Source organism: Uranotaenia lowii, chromosome 1, assembly GCF_029784155.1.
Source record: "Uranotaenia lowii strain MFRU-FL chromosome 1, ASM2978415v1, whole genome shotgun sequence".
NCBI lineage: Eukaryota > Metazoa > Arthropoda > Insecta > Diptera > Culicidae > Uranotaenia > Uranotaenia lowii.
In genome coordinates this window covers 54477031-54499057 of record NC_073691.1, presented here as the reverse complement: position 1 = coordinate 54499057, position 22027 = coordinate 54477031, and the positions used below count along the sequence as shown (strand labels likewise).

Here is a 22027-nt window from a genome sequence, read left to right as displayed (position 1 = left end):
TATTCGATTTGCCATTGGTCACACACAGTTGAGATACATTACTTGGAGTACAGTCCGGGAACGACACAGTGTGGACGTTTCCGGAATTCCAATCCCATACATCCTAGGCAGGACTAGAGTCTAGAAGCTTAGGGCTGAGGAAGATTGGAACTTGGGTTAGGTGGAGGTTGGAGTCGAAAAAATGTATAGAACTTCCATAAAAACGTGTCACTGCCGAGTTGTTGGATGGCGACGATGGTTCTTTGCGACGCGTTGTCGTCGTTGGAAGCCTGAAGGTGCAAGTGGGTCGGAATAAAAAAACTTTTAATGCATTTCAAACTACACTCTCTGCCGTTCTTGGCATAAAACATAAACCTTAGCTACGTGGTGGAAGAGAAATAACTAAACCGAAACATGTCTCTAACAAACCAATCACGACTACAGACCACCCGGAGCACGTCCAAGCCAAGTGGACCCAGCCAGGACCGTCCATATTTCAGTCCGAAAGCCAGCTAGTAGGTGGTCCAGCAGGAAAAAAACAGCAACAACAACACCATCATCAAGAAATACTGCTGGATGAAATTCCCTTCCTCCGCACATTCCGGGAAAAAGTTCGGGAAAACATTCTCTTCCCAAGCTGTAATAGAAATACCGAAATGCATAATGCGCTTTTCTGCATGCACTTTTAAGTCGTTGTCGTTTCGTTAGTCATTTTTTTTTCTTTTTCCTGGGTTGTTTTGTTCGCTGTATCTCCGAAAGACAGAATTTCACTTTCCACTTTTGCGTAAGCTTAGCTTGTTGTTGCTGTTGTTGTTCCCTGGAACTTTGCGAGCAGCACGTTCGTCGACAATTGCTGGAATAAAATGTGCCAAGACGATCGATGATGAAATGGAGAAATATCGCTACATGATCCAGAAGATAGCTTCGGTCGGTTGTTGTCGTAGTCGTCGTCGTCTAGGAGAGACGTGATTTTCGTTAGGGCTGCATTTGATTAGCCATCGAGACTGAAACTCGGCACTTGTTTTAATCGATTTGTTCAGGACTTCTCGGAAATTTTAAGGACAAATATTTGTGGCGCCCGACGCAAGACAAAAGACTTGATCTATTGGCTTTGTAACTGACATCATTTTAAAAATAAATATCAGAAAAAAAGTTATTTGGTTTTTTTCGAGATTCTGAGCTTAATTTGGGATCAAAGCTTTAAAATGCATTTTCTGGCCTTGAGAAGCGTTTTTTCGGGATTCTGAGCTCAATTTGGGATCAAAACTTTAAAATGCATTTCTGGCCTTAAGAAGCGTTTTTTCGGGATTCTGAGCCAAATTTGAAATTAAATCTGCATTTTCTGGTCTTCAGAAGCTTTTTTTTCGGGATTCTGACCTTAATTTGGAATTTTATCCCTGCTCGTGTAAACAACATCTGCTTGCATTACCCGCTCCAATTGTGCACCGATTTACGCCTGTAAAACTGGTCCTACTGCGCTGTGCCCTCTGGATTTGGTCAAATAAGCATCGGATCTTCCAACCACACTCATCGTAATATCACCTTTGATTTGGTATGGTATGTAAACCCGACTCTAAACTAACATCGGCTGAGTCAAGTGGATGATCGAGCCTACCTCCCACCCCGCCACACACCAACCAATCAAGGCCAGATACTCGATTGACGTGCTGCTTGCCCTGCTTTAACTGCTGCTGCTGCTGTTGCTCGCCACTCCGGTCTGCTGATGCCACTGTTGCTGAACTCTCATGGATTCATACATTGCATCTTGTGATACGGAAAACTCTGTAGAACCCCGATTTGCTCCCAAATAAAAACACACCATCGCTTGTTGTTTTCATTTGATCCGGCGCTTCCCGTATCTGCCACACCACCTCTACAGCCGCTCATGTACCAACCGCGAAGCATCCATGTGTGATGATTATAGCCCAACGTCTGCCCTACAAAAAACGACAAACGTCAGAAGCGAACCCAACATCAAAAGGAATAGTCATCCGACAGCAGCTCATTAGGTGAGACCAATACCTATCTATTGATTGTATTCCACTCGCACATCTACAAAGTTCCCGGCAGACCCCTGTCAAATTTTAGTGATCGCAGCGCCGTCTGCATCTCACTATTGGAAACATTTAATTTTTGAATTCCGGGCTGCCATCATGGCGGAGGAAAAAATCAATCAAACTTTTGTATCGAAAATGTGTCATAAATTTGATGAGATTACTGACCAAATCATTCGCAGTCAGGATTTCATGTCTAGTATGGTTGACAACGCACTTGCAAAACTGCAGCTTCTGAGCGATAAGATACTCGTTCTAAAGCGGGAAAATAAATCGTTGAAAAAAGCTCTTATTGATTCGACCGATTTCATCAAAACTCTCGAAGACCGTTTCGAAACTTTAGAATCACTGGTTAGTAATCAGGAAAAGGCGAATGTAGCAAACAACGTAATTATAACCGGTGTTCCTATGGCGAGCGTTGAAATTTTACCCGAAGTGATTGAAAAGACTTTATCCACGTTTAGTAGCAACATTCGCACGGGCTCTATTGTGTCTTGCGAAAGATTCAAGTCATCCCTGTCTACAAAAAACAAGCCTCCCATTCGCGTAGTTTTCAAAGATGCACGCGCTAAACTCAAAATTCTCGAAGACAAACGCAAATATGGACGTCTTCATATCAACGATCTTAAGATAAATGCTCCAACTACATTACAAGGTAACGCCAATGTTTCTGTTCGTAGCGAGATAACTCCCATCATTAACGGACTTTTGCAAGAACTGCGGAACAAACAAAAACAGCTCAATATAGCATATGTTTGGCTCGGCACTGATGGAAACATTCTATTGAAGAAAACTCCAAAATGTAAGCCGATAGTTATCCGGTCTCGCTTGGATATAAGAAAATGTTTACCCTAACAAATCTTGTGTAACACTACAATTTTCGATGCCTGGACCTAACTGTGCATGACTGATGAATCTCTTACACGACAAAGTAAAAATGTCCTTTGCAAATCTGTAGATATAGTTCATCGAAACAATCTACAAACGAACGCAAATCTACTACAGCTAAATATTCGGGGTATGAACAACCTAGAAAAATTCTATTCGTTCAAAATCTTTCTTGAAAGTCTCAAGATAAGTATTGATATCATAGTGATAAGCGAAACCTGGATAAAGGATAAGAATGTGGTCTTTTATAATTTACCTGGATACAACGCGATCTTTTCGTCTCGCTGCAACAATGGTGGAGGCTTAGCAGTTTACGTAAGAGACAATTTGCGATTTAGCATAAAGCGTAACATCGAAGAAGATGGCTATCACCACATTGAAATTGAACTGTCTTTGATCAGAGGGCCGGTAACTATCCACGGAATATATAGACCTCCAAACTACAACTTCTCTAGGTTTCTCAACCGAACAGAGCAATTCTTCTCGGAATCTGACTTCAATAAACCTTTTTTCATCTTGGGAGATCTAAACGTGCCCGTAAATAGAGTAAATGAGAACTCAGTTATTCAGTACCAAAATCTACTAAATTGCTTCGGCCTGGCTGTCTCAAATAATATTGTTACTAGACCGGCAAGTACTAATCTTCTGGATCATTGCGTAGTACGATTCAACGACCTTAGCTACATAACTAATTACACATTTGAATGTGAAATCAGTGACCATAGGCCTGTCCTGACTACACCACAGAGACTCAACATCCTGAAGTTAGAATTTTAACAAAACGGCATATAAATCGTAACAATCTGCAAAGAGAGTTCAAAGACTTCCTGAGTAATATTGGCCTCCAGAATTTAGATCCCGACGCCAGGCTACTTTTTATATCTGATTGCTACCAAAAATTACTTGAAAAGCATACTCGCTTATCCACAACAGCAGTCCGTATGAAAAAAGTCTGTCCTTTTATGACTTATGAGGTATGGCGACTTTTAAAAGCAAGAGACAAGATCCTGAAAAAGTGGAGAAGAAATCCCGACAATTATACCCTCACCGAGCAAATGAAACATGCAAACAAACAACTGCAGTACGCAAAACGAAACGCCAAAACTGCATATTACGAACAGTTAATGAATACTTCCAACATCGAACTCCTGTGGAAACAGATAAACGAACTGATTGGAAAAGAATCAAAAATCGATGACCTGGAAGTAAATCTGAACGGAGAGTCAGTGGAAAATCCGAAATCTGTTGCGAATGCATTCAACGACTTTTTTACATCTATTGGAACTCATCTGGCAAATCAACATTATTCAACTGGTAACATTGACGAACATGGAACAATTCAGCGAATTAGGAATAGCATCTTCTTACGACCCTCCACTGTTCAAGAAGTGACAACGGTAATTTTCAAAACTGGATCCTTCCAAAGCTCCTGGAATCGATCGCTTCCCAGTGTCAGCGTTACAAGAACACCATTTGGAATTAGCTCCTATCCTATCTTCGTCTTTCAACGATAGTGTCAGTTTGGCCAAATATCCTGAATCTCTGGCATGCTGTTGTTCGTCCTGTGTTTAAATCTGGTAATCCTAAAGATGTCAATAGTTACCGCCCTATTTCTGTCCTTTCTGCCTTCAGCAAGGTTTTCGAAAAACTGTTAGCAACAAGATTGATTGAGTTTCTAGAAAACGAAAATTTCCTATATAAATACCAACATGGGTTCCGTAAAGGTGGATCTACGGAGATTGCCGTGTTAGAGTTGATCAACAGTGTATCTCAGAACCTCGACAGAAAAAAGGAATCACCAGGCGCGTTATTTCTCGATCTATCGAAAGCCTTCGATACAATTCATGACGATTTTTTGCTTAAAAAGCTAGAAGCATATGGAATAAGAGGCACAGTTAACGACTTCATGCGAAGTTATTTGAAAGATCGTAAACAAGTTGTAAAGATAAAAAATACGTACAGTTCTCAGTTACCTATAACTGTAGGCGTTCCCCAAGGAAGCTATTTAGGACCTTTGCTGTCTCTGATTTACGTAAACGATTTACCCAATCTTCCTCTATGTGGAACCCCTAGGCTTTTTGCAGATGATACGGTACTCGAATATTCTAATCATGATGTGGAAACCACAATATCAGAAATGAGATGCGATCTTGATGTTTTAGATAAATATCTTCAAAACAACCTTCTTACACTGAACGCCGCTAAATCTAAATTTATAATCTTTCGTGGAATGAAAACTGAGCTTTCGTCACATTCATCTTTGATTCACAAGAATAACGTTATAGAAGAAGTTTCTAGCTTCAAATACCTGGGTGTTTGCATAGATAATCGGTTATCATGGAAACCACATATACTAAACCTTGTAAAGAATTGTGCTCCAATATGTGGTATCATCCGTAAGTTCTCACATTTCATGCCAAGGCATGTTCTGCAAAAACTGCATTATAGTTTAGTGCACAGTCGGTATACATATGCCATAAGTGCCTGGGGGCATACCAATATTACTAATTTATCGGCGCTAAAAGTCCAACAAAATAGATGCATAAAAGCAATTTTCAAGCTTCCGTTTTTGTTCTCTAGTCTAGAATTATATAAAATGCCAGAGCACAACATTCTACCGATAAATTGTTTACGAAATTTACAAACTTTAGTAATAATGCACAGAATTGTACACACCAAGGACATTCATCAAAACTTTAATGTAGAATATGTAACACACAGCCATAATACCCGACATGTCGATAGATTGTTTGTTGAAAACGCTCACACAAGAATCGGAGAAAGAAGATTAGTTACAACGGGTCCAACAATGTACAATCGCCTGAGTAGAGACATTCGTAATAGTGAAAATTTAACCATATTCAAAACCCGTGTGAAGAAATACTTAAAAAATAATTTGGAGCGATTAATGTAAGCAACCTAAAGTAAGCTAAGAAAAACTGAATTCAAATCTTTGTTAACTATAAGTGAAACCTTTTAGAGGAACGTAAGTTCATTAAGGTTTCTTTCTTTATATCCATCATCAAATAAAATCTAAGTCTTGTTAAAAAAAAAAAAAACTTAACAATGCATTTTCTGGCCATTAGATACGTTTTTCGGGATTCCAAGCTTAAATTGGGGTCAAAACTTGAAAATACATTTTCGCGTTTTTTTTTTCGGAATTCTGAGCTAATTTTGGGATCAAAACTTTAAAAGGCATTTTCTGGCCTTTAGAAGCGTTTTTTTTTCGAAAATCTGAGCTCAATTTGGAATCAAAACTTTAAAATGCATTTTATGGCCTTTAGAAGCGTTTTTTTTTTTGGAAATTTGAGCTCAATTTGGGATCAAAATTTTAAAATCCATTTTCTGGCCTCCAGGAGCGTTTTTTTTTAGTTCTGAGCTTAATTTGGGATCAAAACTTTGAAATGCATTTTCTGGCCTTAAGAAGTGTTTTTTTTTAAAGATTCTGAGCATAATTTGGGAATAAACTTAAAAATGCATTTTCTGGCCTCTAGAAGCGTTTTTTTTAAAGATTCGGAGCTTAATTTGGCATCAAAACTTCAAAATGCATTTCTTGGCCTCTGGAAGCGTTTTTTTTTCGGAATTCTAAGCTTAATTTGGGATCAAAACTGTAAAATTCATTTTCTGGCCTTAAGAAGCGTTTTTTCGGGATTCTGAGCTTAATTTGGGAACAAAACTTTAAAATGAATTTTCTGGTCTTTAGAAGCCTTTTTCGGGATTCTCAGCTTAATTTAAGATCAAAACTTCAAAATGCATTTTCTGGCCTTTCGAAGCGTTTTTTCGAGATTCTGAGCTCAATTTGGGATCAAAGTTTCAAAATGCATTTTCTGGCCTTGAGTAGCGTTTTTTCGGGATTCTGAGCTTAATTTGGGATCAAAATTTTAAAGTGCATTTTCTGGCATTTACAAGCGATTTTTTGGCATTCTAACTTAATTTGGGATCCTAACTTAAAAATGCTTTCTCTGGTCTTTAAATACCTTTTTGTTTTCGAAAATCTGAGCTCAATTCGGGATCAAAACTTTAAAATTCAATTTTTGGCCTTTAGAAGCATTTTCTCGGAAATCTGAGCTTACTTCGGAATCAAAATTTTAAAAAGGATTTTCTGGTCTTCAAAAGCGTTTTTTCAAAAATCTGAGCCCAATTTGGGATCAAAACTTCAAAATTCAATTTCTGGCATTTAGAAGCAAATCTGAGCCAAATTTGGGATCTAATCTTAAAAATGCATTTTCTAGCCTTTCGAAGCGTTTTTTCGAGATTCGGAGCATAATTTGGAATCAAAACATAAAAATGCTTTTTCTGGCCATAGAAAGCGTTTTTTCGGGATTCTAAGCTTAATTCGGGATCAAAACTTTAAAATGCATTTTCTGGCCTTAGGAATTGTTTTTTTTGGGATTCTGAGCTTAATTTTGGATCAAAATTTTCAAATGCATTTGCAGGCCTTTAGAAGCTTTTTTTCGGAATTTTTATCTTAATTTTGGATCAAAACTTTAAAATTCCTTTCTGACCTGTAGAAGCGTTTCTTTTTCGGAATTCTGAGCTTAATTTGGGATTCAAACTTAAAAATGCATTTTCTGGCCTTGAGAAGCGTTTTTTTTCGGGATTCTGATATAAATTTGAGATCAAAAATTCAAAATGCATTTCCTGGCCATAAGAAGCTTTTTTTTCGAGATTCTGAGCTCAATTTGCGATCAAAACTTTAACATGAATTTTCTGACCTTTAGAAGCGTTTTTTCGGGGGTTTGAGCTTAATTTGTGATTTAAACTTGAAAATGCATTTTCTGGCCTTTAGAAGCGTTTTTTTTTGGGATTATGAGTTTTATTTGGGATCAAAACATTTAAATGCATTTTCTGGCAGTAAGAAGGGGTTTTTCGGGATTCCGAGCTTTATTTGGGATCAAAACTTTAAAATGTCTCTTCGGCCTTTAGAAGCGTTTTTTTCGGGATTCGTAGCTTAATTTTGAATCAAAACTTTGAAATGCATTTTCTGACCATTTGGAGCGTATTTTCGGGATTGATTGGTCCTTCATCGATTTCTGTTTGTAATGTGTCCTAATTTATGTTCACTGGACACTTTAATCAATTTGTTCACAAACACCATTCACGTACTTTGTTGTAAAAAGCTAATCTCGAGGACATCTAGCATGGGAACGCGGTTTCCCTGATGGAATAAATTATCATACCATTTGCGTAAAAAAAAGATCGCCTTTCACTCAGCTCAGATTTCATCTCGGTTAGAACTTTTCCAATTTGCTGTCCGATGTTTTGAATTCATTGCGAGCTCAATCCCGACAAGGTACCGGAAGTCGTTTCCATTATGCAGAATATCGGAAAATTAACATCGAATTACAGATCAGCAAACGAACTGAACTGGACACATCCGGATGGATTCCTTGGGCGTTGAAAGGGGACAACAACAGCAAAAAAAATAGCCTCGGAAAAAGGAATCGGGAAGCAATTTCGCTTCAAATGCAAAAGATTTACGGGTTCCAATCAACTAAACCCTTTTCATCGTTTGATTGCTGGCAGATTGGAAGCAAAAAGGTGGATTGGAAATTGCTTGTCCAGCAGCAGCAGCAGAAGCATCACCATAAATATAAGACGCCAATCAAAAAGCAACGAGGAAGGTAGAGAAAACGGATTGCAATTTCGTTTGGAGAGAGCGATTTAATTCTGTTAGGATTTTGAATATTGTGAATGAATGTGAACAATGATGATGTCTGGAAGCGAATGGACATTTTTGGGATTTGGGTCATTTTTGTTATTTTTGTCATGTTAGTCATTTATTTTCGTTCCTTGTCGTTTTTGTTGCATATTTGGTATTATTTGGATGAAATAATGCCATTGAATAAATTTTTCTGTTTTAAATTTTTATTGTCGATTTGTGTAATTTTAAATGGCTATTTAAGCTGCCATCCTAATGGTCATTCAGACTAAGATATTCACTTATGATAAAAGTTGGATTGTTTTAAACAGTTCAAACATTAAAAAAATTACAATGCTTTCTTTAAAATGTAGAATGAGAGTTTACAAAAAGTAGATACCCTAAATTTTCAATCTTTCAGTTGGAAAATAGAGTTTGGAAGGCTTATTTAAACAACTTAAACATACTTTTGAAATTGAAAAAGAATTCTCTTAACAAATCCCGCTTAAAATTTGAATAATTTTCTGTTTGGACTTCAACTTATTTTTTATCGATTTTTACCTAATTTTTTGTTTCCAAAAACTCATATCAATCATGTCAAATGAATTCAAGAGAAAAGATTGGGCTTAAAAAACCGGCATTTTCAATTTCGTTAGGTTTTTGAAAGTGACATGTGATGTTAAGTTTCTGTGAGAATATTGAAAATAACACGCAATTCCTAATACAAAAATGCCTACTAAAGCAGGGAACTGATTTCTAAAGCCCTTTCCTCACGCATGACCATCACACAAACTCGACAAGTAATAAATTTAACTGATACTATTCAAGTTAAATCAGAATCAAAGTTTTCAATCAATGTTATTTTTGGTAAGTTATTAATAAATTTTTCAAATTGATGATCATTATTCTTAACTAGAAATATTAGGTCAGTATTTCCGAAACACCAGAAAACGAATGCGAATAGAAATTTCGTTCAAAACCAAAATTTAAAGCTCCGGACATAAAAATCAGTGCACAGTTATAAAATACCTACATAAAATATAACACTGGATTTGAAAAATAAAAACCGAATTTTTTAATTAAATTTCAGAACCGGTCTGAAATTAACCATGCTTGAAAAAAGATAATAACTGTTTTTTTTATTAATCATATCAATTTACATTTCTTATCTTCATTCTGTAACATCTTGAATTTGAAATATGATTAAAAATAAGGATTTCCTATAGTGAAAAAAATCCATTTCGAACTTGAGAGAATTTATTAAAAATACATGAATGAAAATTAGATTTCATTTGAAAAAAAAAAATAACATTGAATTTTATTTCAAGAATGCCAGTGATCAAATTTAGAGAAAAAATTATTTTTCCAAATCAATTTCTTTCAATTTTTCAAATAAATGGATGAAAAAGTTCTTTTTTAATTAAAGTTCCAAATAATAACTTTATAAACATAAAATAAAACATGTTCAATTCATCATCGTCGAAAAAGTACGGATTGGGAAATGGATGACTTCTTCAATGAACAAACTCGAAGCTGATAAAAATAAAAATTCCTTGTTTTGAGATCAATATTCAAAACATAAAGCAAATACTATTTATGTTATCATTGCGCATTAAAATGAAGCTTTTAAGTTGCTATCTCGAAACAATTTTTGAACATTCCAGAGATTAATTTAAAAATTAAAAAAAAAGATGAGTAGAAATAATACAAAGGTGAAACGTTTGAAAATTTTCTAGCGCACTAAAAGATTGAAATTCCAAGTTTTATTTTTGTTTGTCGTCAATTGAACAATTAGGTCCTGGAAAAGACAAAAGCATCCAAAAAAATTTTTTTTTTGTAAAAAAATTTTCAAAACTTAAAAATCAAACACAAGTTTAATAAAAAATATTTCAAAATATTTTATTAGTTCGACTAATAAATTTAAAAAAAAGCAGTACTATTTGGTACATTTATTTGAAAATAAAAAATGAATTTAATTTTACTTTATCGGCCTTATCGGTGAAATTTATGTTCATAAGTAAGAATATTTCAAGATAATGAAAATGAAAATTTGTTTTATGAGAGACAAATTAATGAATGCGATGAAAATGCTGCTTATCAAATTCTTCTCGCTCATTTTCAATATCTATTCTTACCAAACGAACATAACTTTTCAAATTAAAATATAATATGAAGATTTTATAGGATTCTAACGTCTAACAATGTGAAAGCTTATTTATAGGATTTTAAATGGTTATTAAAGATTAAGCATTTAACTGCCTATGTTTTAACCATTATTCATTTGGTATATTTTGGCGTTCTGAACTCAAATCTTTTGTCAAATTTTGTCATGATGATAATGAATGATCTTAAAAATGAAATAATAAAGTTATTAAAAATTTGTCAAAACAAGTATTTCTGACATTAATGATGCAAGTTTAACAAAGTTTTTTTTTTCATTTTACACATTTGTCGAAATCTGAAAAACTGATGCAAACAATCTGATTGTTGCTTAAAAAAATATTTAAAATTCTCTAAAAATTAAAATCTATTATTTTACAGAATTGGAAAAAATGAAAAAATAGAAAATTTCTAAAACTTTTTTCGCATAAGTCAAAATTACCTGTAGTATTGGGACAAGTTGATAAAACCTTTATTTACAAATATTTTAAAGTATCGAAAGAAAAGTACCGAATTTTCTTAAATAATTTTTACCTATTTTCAAAGTTTCAGGGCACCAAAATTAATCAAAATAAGCTCTTAAATTCTTTGCACCCTAGGAAACTGTATTATGTGGCCTTATGTAATTTTGAATGAGGAGTTGAGCAAGAAACACAAAATGAAATTGATGCTGAAATTAGATTTTTTTTAAATGTTTCATATCAGCTTAAAATTTGTAATGATGTATTTTTTTATCATCAAAGTGATTAATAAAAAAGTAATGTACGAACTTGTTGAAACACAGTTTTTAATAAAAACCTATTTCAAAGACGAGGTATGGTTTTTGTGTGTCAAGATTTGAGTTTCAATATGAATGGTTTATTAAATTGGCAATTAAAAACTAGTTTGAATTCGTAAACGTCATGTAGCGTTGTACAATAAGTGTCTTAGGCCTAAAGTGATAACAGGTATGAATACCACCGGAGACGAGCCAATTTTTGACATGTTTGTTAACACTTATTTTTAAATACCTTCTGAGATCAATAATTTCACATTACTAACGTAAATTCATTTGTTGAACTAAAAATTTTACTTGGAAAAAATCTCCAAGGGGGGGACGGGGGGGGGGGGGGGGTTAAACCCCCCTCCCCCGTTCGCACAGCCTTGACTATATCTATATCTATATCTATATCTTTATCTATATCTATATCTATATCTATATCTATATCTATATCTATATCTATATCTATATCTATATCTATATCTATATCTATATCTATATCTATATCTATATCTATATCTATATCTATATCTATATCTATATCTATATCTATATCTATATCTATATCTATATCTATATCTATATCTATATCTATATCTATATCTATATCTATATCTATATCTATATCTATATCTATATCTATATCTATATCTATATCTATATCTATATCTATATCTATATCTATATCTATATCTTTATCTTTATCTACATCTATATGGATATCTATAAATGGTGATACGGTCAAAATTTGGTCAAGGGAAAACGCGTGTAAATCGGTAAAATCGTTTATTTAAAAAATCAAATTAAATTTTTTTTCAAGTTTAATTAGTATAAAATTTAGGAAAAATATTCAGTTAGACTTCCGCTTTTCCAAATCCGAATTGCCGGACCTTACGCTTAACCCCTGCCATCAGATTTTGTACAGTCACCTTGTCCACCTTTTTCGCCGCAGAAAGACAGTTTGTCTTGAACTGCTGCTCGTCCTTAGCAGTTTTTTTGGTCTTCTTTAGGTTCCACTTGACAATAGCCCAGTATTTCTCAATTGGGCGGAGCTCTGGCGTGTTGGGAGGGTTCTTGTCCTTGGGAACCACCTGCACGTTGTTGGCGGCGTACCACTCCATGGCCTTTTTACCGCAATGGCAAGATCCGGCCAAACCAGTACGGAACAACCGTGTTTCTTCAGGAAAGGTAGCAGACGTTTATTCAAACACTCTTTCACGTAAATTTCTTGGTTGACAGTCCCGGAAGCTATGAAAATGCTGCTTTTCAAGCCACAGGTACAGATGGCTTGCCAAACCAGATATTTCTTCGCGAGCTTTGACAGTTTCATGTGCTTGAAAATATCTGCTACCTTTCCCCTTCCTTTTGCCGTATAAAACTCCTGTCCCGGAAGCTGCTTGTAGTCGGCTTTGACGTAGGTTTCGTCGTCCATTACCACGCAGTCAAACTTCGTCAGCATCGTCGTGTACAGCCTCCGGGATGGCGCTTTGGCCGTCGTATTTTGTTTATCATCGCGATTTGGAGTCACTACCTTCTTGTAAGTCGATAGTCCGGCTCGTTTTTTTTGGCTCGATGCACGGTTGTAGACGATACACCCAGCTCATTTGGGGCATCTGGCATCTCGGAGAGAGAGGTTAGGGTTTCGCTTGAAACTACCGGCAACTCTCTTTGTCGTCTCAGCGGCTTCCGGTTTTCGAAATCCCCCCGATCCTGTCCTGTCTTGTCCTGGCTGTCGACAAACGTTCCCCAAACACTTTAATTACATTTGTAACGGTTGATTTGGCAATTTTTAGCAATTTTGTCAGCTTTTCGTGCGAGTAGCTCTGATTTGGACGGCATTTTGACAACTGAAGAGTGAATTCCAAAATCAAAATAGGAGCAACATTCTACACACACACACCTTCAAAATGAGGGGTGTTCAGGTGTTTTAAATGCAAAATTGAAAGAAATACGTCAAGTTGATATTGGCCAATTTTTGACCATATCACCCTTTATGTTTATGTATAAAAACAAATTTCTGTCTGTCCTGTCTGTCCTTTCTGTCCTGTCTGTTCAAGGAGAGGTTGAGATAGGATTTGTGAATAAGAGGTGATATGACCACTGATAAGATATGGCAACTATGGGGTCTCGTTGTTGCACATTATCCACCATTTGCCAGCCTTTTAACAGGTTTGTTTAATATTAAAATACAGATAATTCGATTCATTTTTATTTGATTTCAAACAACGTTTTGTTTTGAATGGTACTTATATCTAAAAATTAGGATTTACAGAATGCTTGTTTTCTGCTCAAGGTAAATGTTTGATCACGCGATTCCATTTCGTCAATCGTAATCTCACGTTCCCTCAAGCTGAAAATCAACGAATATTTCATCGAATCTCGAAGCACTCGAAGCAAATTTTCATTTATCTTCAAATTACAAACATCAATAAACTTACCAAAATACACGGGAAATCGCGTGCACAAGTACCGGATATCATCCCCCGGAACGATTCCTTGGCTGTGTTTATTCTATTACGTACAATTGTCGGCGGTGATACGAAAAACCAACGTCATACACCATCTTCAATTATTTCATTTTTTTCTTGGTAGCCATTGTGCCGCACCTCCGCTTGTTATCGCTTCGTGTTTTTGGGACGATGCGGCTGCAAGATATCGTGAGATGTTCTTTGCGAAGAAAAATGTGTACTCGAACGACTAAGTAATATCGAGAGTCTGGCAGAATACCTCCCGGAATGTTTTCTCGCGATTCCCAGTTCCCCACACAGTACCCACCATTTCCCGTCGCGTCTTCGTCGCAAGTCGACCGGCAGCAAATTTTGCGACTTTAATTTTGTATGTTCTTCCGTTCCAATGAAGATAATAATGATAATTCCACTCGCGCGGTGGCGTCAACAAAACGCCGACAGACGAAGACGACGACGACGACGGGAGGGCGTGTCTTCGAAAAGTTATTTGCTATAAAATTTGATCAAAAATTCTCAAAACCCTGATTCTCCCTTTGATAAACGTTGAGACTAAATCTAACTCTAGAACTCATCATCCTCATTAACATCTTAATTTTCTTGAGTAGTGACAAAATCGAAATTCAGGAAATTCTTTGGCGTTGCCTTGAAACTGTCCTTAACCACAAATATTTATAACACATTTTAGAAGTTTCGACAAGCACTAGTTTCCTCAAGACAACAATGGGCGTGATATTGTATAAGAAATCATTTCCGGAGTTTGGTACCAACGTTTCGTTTTTTCGTCTCTCTCTCTTATTATCAACGGCCTAAATTATGAGGCTCAAATTGTCGGAAAACAACCTATGAAAAATATCAAAAACAAAAAAATTAGCAAGCTACAAAATGTTTTTTGAAGACCTTGTGTAAGGCGAAAAACTAGACAGAAATAACAATCAATGTTCAAGAAAGTTCAAATACTTTTAAAGTAAATACATACAAACTTTATAGATTTTTTTTTAAAAGACATACACCGTCTTAGCCGATTTAGGCTTTACAGACTGAATAAATGACATGGACAACTTAAGATTAACATTTAACACCCAATACCGAGATGAGAATCGAACCCATGCCATTAGTGGACCAGCGATTACCATCTTACCACGCTAACCACTCGACCACCGAGACGTACAAGTCTCGGTGGTCGAATGGTTTACATGAAATGAAAGGATATAAATTTATTTTTTAAAAAAATCTGATGATTTTTTTTCTTATTTGCTGCTGATTTTAACTCTAAAATTTCTGTAAGCTCACGAACTACCATTGTGGGTGTCTATATAACGATAAATGCCACATTTTGTTTTATTTTTTGATAAGTTTCCGAGTGATGCCAAGTAGTCGTTCGCAAACACTCTTTTTTGCTTGATAAGTTCTCGGTTTATGTCAAAAAATGTATATGGGAGCCCTTCTCCTTTCTAATGTTTTCTAATGATCGTAGTACATCTATCTATCTATGATTTCAAATTCTTCATCAAGTTTAACTGAATGACACAAGCTAAACAAACATGTTCTATTTCGAAACCTTTCAGATAGAATTGCTTCCACAATAAAGAAAATCCAAGCCACATTCCACATCTCAACTCATATCTCTGGTTTTATTATTTTTACATCCGCAATCATCATCATTTCACCCGCAGCAGCACCACTTCTGCTGACACCGAGGAGAAAATACCTTCTAATAACAATTGCCGCACCCCGCAGCTAATTTATGATTCCAATGTTTGACAGAGCCATAAAAGTCTAACGATGATAAAGTGTTGTTTTTTGTGTCAGTCTTCTCTGAAGGAGAAGGGCGTTGTTTGTTGTAGCTTTCGTGGCGAAGAGTCAACCATCAACGTCCCCCAAAGCAAATCCCTGCTTTTTCAACCTGGACCCAGAACGAGGACGACCCCAAATTTACGCCCAAACGTGTCAAGTGCCGCTGAATGGCGGTGTCAGCACCAGAATGAGACAAATTTGATAATGATTGCAATAATCGTGATGATCAATCTTGATTCCGATTCCGAAAATTATATGACACAAGCGATCTACGACTGTTGCTTTCATCGGAATCAAGGATGAAAAATGAAGACATTTTTGCGAGGTTTTTTTGTTTGCTGCGACTCATTGCATTGGTAGAAAAATACAATGACATCTAGGAAATTATTTTCTATTTATTGTAATGTTTGTCTGAGAACTCGTCTTACAATTTTTCCAAAGCCAGTTTTATGTAGTTATGGAACAAATTCTCTTCGATGTGTACAAAACAGCCCAGGTTCGTTCTAAACAGCTTATCACTTATATCCGATTGTTTACACGAGTGGCTCCAGAGAGCGAACGTATGAACTAGGCTTAGCTAAGATGACCTTTGCAAATGGATGCGTTGGTATTTAGATATGAGAAACGATGGTTATGGACTTTTCACTTCATCTTATTTTTAAGTACCATCACGGAAATAAGTGCGAGAATGATTGAAATAAGCATTGAAATAAGTTTTGGAAAAATGTATCTAGGCATGCAACGTAGTTTGAAAAAAACTAGCAATGTGCACCGGGGCAAGCGCAAACGGATTTCACCATAGTTCAACTTTCACATGTCCTAGAAAAAATATGTATTTAAAAAATGAACAATTATCGTGCGTTGCATCACTAATGTAGTTCTCAACAAATTAAAAAATGTTGGTAAAAAGCAACTTTTGTGAAAAAATTTCTAAGCGTGGACTTGCTCCGTTTATGGGGGCAAGTGCAAACGCAATACTTTTTCCAAACTAATTCACAGATGCGTCATTTACAAGAGCGTTACAAAATTTTGAATATCCGCTACATATAAAACACTTTGGATACCCCTTCTGACCATTCTTTTATAATGCTGAACCATTTTGGTGATGAATTTTCTGAAATGGCTGATGTTACATGGCTTAAAAGTGCGTTTGCACATGCCCCGTTGACAAGAGTGAATATTATTTTCACAAATTTTAGGATGTACTGAAAATTTAACATAAATTTTCTGCTTTCACTTGAATATCAGTCTCAAGCGCTAACCTTCCAACGAAAGTTCGGATTTGAATGCCCTTTTTTGTAGTCAAAATATGCAAAACAAAAACACACTATTCTTGTCTAGTACGCACTTAAATTCGCGGGTAATCAAACAGTGCAGTGTTTTTAGTGAAAAATTTAAAGAAAGTGATCGGTACTACACCGATCAGGAATTCGGAATTGTTTTCTGTTTGTAATATGTGTCCTCTATGTTCACTTGACACTGTAATCAATTTGTTCGAAAACACCAATATTTGTCCATGTACCCTAAAATAGCATTAACTCTCTCGCAACATTAAACATAACGCCGAGAGAGTTCTCACACAATAGTATGTAAGCCATTTTAGTTAAGTTAGAATAGAAAGTAAAGTTGAACGAATCGCACGGATTTTCACTTCTTCGCAATAAATTAATCTAAAGTCCAACCAAGCGACTTCTTAAATAGTTCCGAAAATTGGGAAAGTATTTGGTGGCAACAACTATCGAGTGCATAGTGTGTGGTGCTATCTCACAAGCAGAACCCGAACCCGAAAGGTGCAAACGAAATCTTCCCCCCGAGCGAGCGATCAGCTGTTGTGTGGAAAAATAGGCGACTTACCTGGAGTTTCTTGCTGCTGGTGGATGCCGTCGACGAGAGACGGGAAGAAATACCTCGAAATCCGAACCCCCCCATCGGCCGAGCCCGAACATTTGGTCCTTCGCAGCCGGATTCGAGGACAGGAAGCTCATCTGGACCAGCAGAGGAATCATCAATCGCCATCTTCCGAGCGCCATAGCAGTTGTGGTTTGTAGATAATCCACACCAAGGTAGGCCCTTTTGTGATTTACTCACCGCGGATTAGATCATTTTGGCCTATCTTTCACTTGGCCAACGGATAACTTTGTAAATTGGTAAAATTAACCGACACCGCAATAAAAACCAAAGAGTCGATTGATGAATTCGTAGAATCAAAACAAACGGAAAACTTCTACAGTGCCGTTCAAATGTTTTGAAACACAGTGCAGCACAAAAGTTTTGCAACAAGGAAAAATCAATTAATTTTTTTTTATGAAATTGCATTTTGTGGCTAAAAGTCGGTTCAAGGCGGAAGTGCAAGTGCATTTAGGGTGGTGCACTCTACAGTGTCGTTCAAAAATACATCGACACTTGAAAAATTTAAAGTTTTTGAAAAAAAAATTGAATTCACTTCCAGTGGCCTCTAAGACACTGTGAAGCATTGCTGATACGCATTGAGGCGATCGTTGCATTGCTGGGTGGCGTTTATACAAGTTGCTGACTACAGTACCGTCCAAAAGGATAGCAACTCGAATAAAATAGAAATATTTTGGAGATTTTTATTTACAAATCGCATCCGAAAAGTCAATCTTTGGTGGCATTTACGGTCGTTTTGGTGTTTTAAGTGTGATTTGAGTGGTGTTGAGTGATGGCTAGCAAGGCGGAGAAAAAGTTAGCAGCGGACCTTCTGACGAGACGACGAGCATGTGCCGAACGAGATGTGATGGAGAAGTTCGTAGCGGATTTCACCTATGAACGGGATTGTTGCCAGGTTGCGGTACGTTTGGAGGCGCTCAACAAGTGCAACGAACTCTTCTTGAACGTGCAAAACGACATCGAGATGGGTGACAGCGAAGAACGGTTCGAGACACATCTGGAGTTCCGGGCGGATTTCGAGGATCGGTTTTGCAGAGCGAAAGGTTTTTTGTTGTCAAAGTTGGAAAGCAGGGAGCATCTTCTGAGTTCGACGATCATGCACGCATCGACTTCTCACAGCATGTCTTCCAGTTTCCATCATCGGCTGCCTAAAATCGATCTACCGAAGTTTAGCGGGGATGAATCGCGATGGATATCATTTCGCGACAACTTCATTTCGATGATCCACTGCAACGAGGACATACCGATCGTCAACAAGCTGCAGTACCTGTTGCAGTCGCTGGAAGGAGAGGCAAGAAAACCGTTCGAGTCTGTGGATATCCAAGCCGATAACTATGCGTCGACGTGGGACGCATTGAAAAAGCGCTACGACAACAAGCGATTCCTCAAGAAGGAGCTGTTTCGAGGCCTGTACAATCTTCCACCGATCGAGTATGAGTCAGCTCAAGACCTCAACACACTAGTGGATGACTTTCAGCGACACGTCAAGGCTTTGGGAAAGTTGGGCGAACCGATTGAGCATTGGGACACTCCGCTCATCTTCATCCTTTTAAACAAGTTGGATTCGGCGACGATTCGTGCATGGGAGCAAGATACTCGACAGAAGGACGAGGTGAAATACGAAGAGCTCATCGAGTTTCTCATCCACCAGGTCCGGATGTTGAAATCCGTGGACAGCGATCTCCAACATCGTTCCTCAGTGCCTACCGTTTCCAAGGTGGCCGGACAAATCCCGAAGAAACCAGTTCCCATCCGATCTGTCGTGAACACAGCTACTTCCGAAACTCAATCCAGCACTTCGCCATGCCACTGTTGCCTGAGACAACATCCATTGCACCAATGTCCAGCATTTCAGCACCTGTCAAGCTCCCAACGGCGAGAGCTTGTGACACAGCACAGCCTTTGCTGGAATTGCTTCCGCGTGAACCACCAGGCAAGATCCTGTAAATCAAAGTTCCTGTGTAGGATTTGCCAAGCGAAGCACCATACTATGTTGCACGACCAAGCAGCACCACCGAACGAGTCCTCATCCGAGAGATCACAAGCCACACAAGCGAATCCAGGCCCCGATAGATCGCTTAGCCCTCCAACAGTAAATCTATCCGTGCATTCAAATTCAACCGTTCTCTTGGAGACAGTCTCGCTGTTAGTAGTCGACCGATACGGCAGAAAGATCCAAGCACGAGCTCTACTTGATTCTGCAGCGATGTCAAATTTCATCACCAAGAAGCTGGCGAACGAACTCGCCACCCGCCAAAGCCCCGTGGACATCGCAGTTGCCGGAATTGGAGAGTCAGTCAAGCGTATCAAGCACAAGTTAGCTGCCAAGATCATATCCAGGAACAGCGACTTCTCCACCACACTCGATTTCCTCGTCATGAAGAAACCAACATCATATCTCCCCACATCCCCGATCGATTCAACTGCCTGGAGAATGCCGAAGGTTCCATTGGCGGATCCTCAGTTCAACGTTCCAGCAACAATCGACATGATCATCGGTGGAGAATGTTACCATGAGTTTCACACAGGCGTACGCCACTCCCTTGGTAACGGTCTCCCGTTTTTTGTGGACACCCATTTTGGCTGGACAGTTTCTGGCAAAGTGGATTCCAGCTCCACCACCGCACCGCGAGCGTGCTTCCTCTCCACCGTTGATCAAACCCGAGAAACGATCCCTGGGGAGTTCCGGCCAATGGACACCACCGATGGGAGCCAAAGGATGGACGTTGAACCCTCCACCACTCAAATCCACGATCAAGGATACTTCACCCACCATTCCCGGTTCAAGGATCCACAAACCACCCTTGGAGATTACGAAACGAAGGCCACACAACGAAACTCCACCAGAAATGCACACCACAAAATCCCTGGAAGTCACGCTCAACCCGGAAAAAAGCACGACATGGATCCTGTTGACGACAATCCACACTGCTATCGGCCACATCACCCGGTGCTCAAGGAAGCCAGCAAAACCACCAATGAACGCGTGGTATTCGACGCATCCTGTGAGCCCAATTCAGGGTACGCGCTCAACGATACGCTGCTCGTCGGTCCCGGTCAACAAAGTCAACTGTCTAACACTCCTTCAAGCGCCGCTAAGGTCAACGACGAAGGAGAAGACGCTGCCTGTAGATCCTGCTGCTACGTTGTCCCTTTGGTCAAGCAGCCGTCTGTTACCTGTCTGGAGTTATGCGCACCTGTTCTGCCAGAGGAGGATACTGATGGGCCCAGTAGGAGACGCGTTCCGGAAGTGCACATCACAGCTAGTGAACTGTCCAGGAATCTACATTCTTCTAACTTCCCCGAAAACCCTGGTTGGTATTACGACCATGCATGGCAATCCTCATCCTTGGAAAGCTGGCCTTATTCCGCCGCCTCGCGGCTTCATCCAGGTCGAGATGGAGTCATTAAGCCAGCCAAGCGAGATTGTCATCTAACTCACCGCCAGCAGTCAACAGGTCAACGCGACAACCCCGACAACTAGAAAGCTACAAAGACCGGTAGAGCACGCCGAACGTGCTCAACGCGCTTTTGGAGCGCTAACAGGTGATTAGCGTTCCTATAATTCCATCCATATCGTTCGATCTACCGGGTCTTTGTTGCTTACAGTTCCTTAGACGTCCTATTGTACCCCGCCATCATCAAGATCCTTCTACAAAGACCGGCAGAGCACGCCGAATGTGACTCACTGCGCATGTCGAGCGCTAATAGGTGATTAGCGTTCCAAACTGTCACATTTTCTCGTTCGATCTACCGGTTCTTTGTCGATTGCAGATTCTTTCCTATATTATTTCTATATCGTCACCGAGCATTCATCGCCATGCACCGAGCCACGTCAGAAGCCGAATCTTCTAAGACCGATTCGCTTCGTTTACCAGCGAGATCGCCCACATACATCCACATGGTAGCAGAATCTTCAAAGATCGGTAGAGCACGCCGAACGTTGCTCAACGCGCTAATGGGGCGCTAACAGGTGATTAGCGTTCCTATAACCTTACCCTACGCCGTTCGGTCTACCGGGTCTCTTTTGTATTCACAGATTCTGCACCAGTGCCGAAGCAGATTCCTCGATGTGCGACGTGCCAGCTGTGTCTTGATCCAACCGCCGTGTCTCCTGGTCCACCCGTGTACCCTGCCCAACCGTGTCGCATGGTCCAACCGACTGAAGAGGCCGCAATCAATTGGTCCGAAATTCGTTGAAACAGCAGTTTCAAGGTGGCCGGAATGATCGGTACTACACCGATCAGGAATTCGGAATTGTTTTCTGTTTGTAATATGTGTCCTCTATGTTCACTTGACACTGTAATCAATTTGTTCGAAAACACCAATATCTGTCCATGTACCCTAAAATAGCATTAACTCTCTCGCAACATTA

At 38.6% G+C, this 22027-nt stretch overlaps 1 protein-coding gene across 1 annotated transcript; it reads left to right on the top strand.

The window, feature by feature from the left end:
* The first annotated feature begins 18424 nt into the window (after positions 1 to 18424).
* LOC129760244 (uncharacterized) lies at positions 18425 to 21136 on the top strand. Its single transcript, XM_055757852.1, has one exon. The coding sequence runs from the start codon at positions 18425 to 18427 to the stop codon at positions 21134 to 21136; it is 2712 nt and encodes a 903-aa protein (XP_055613827.1).
* The last annotated feature ends 891 nt before the right edge of the window (positions 21137 to 22027 follow it).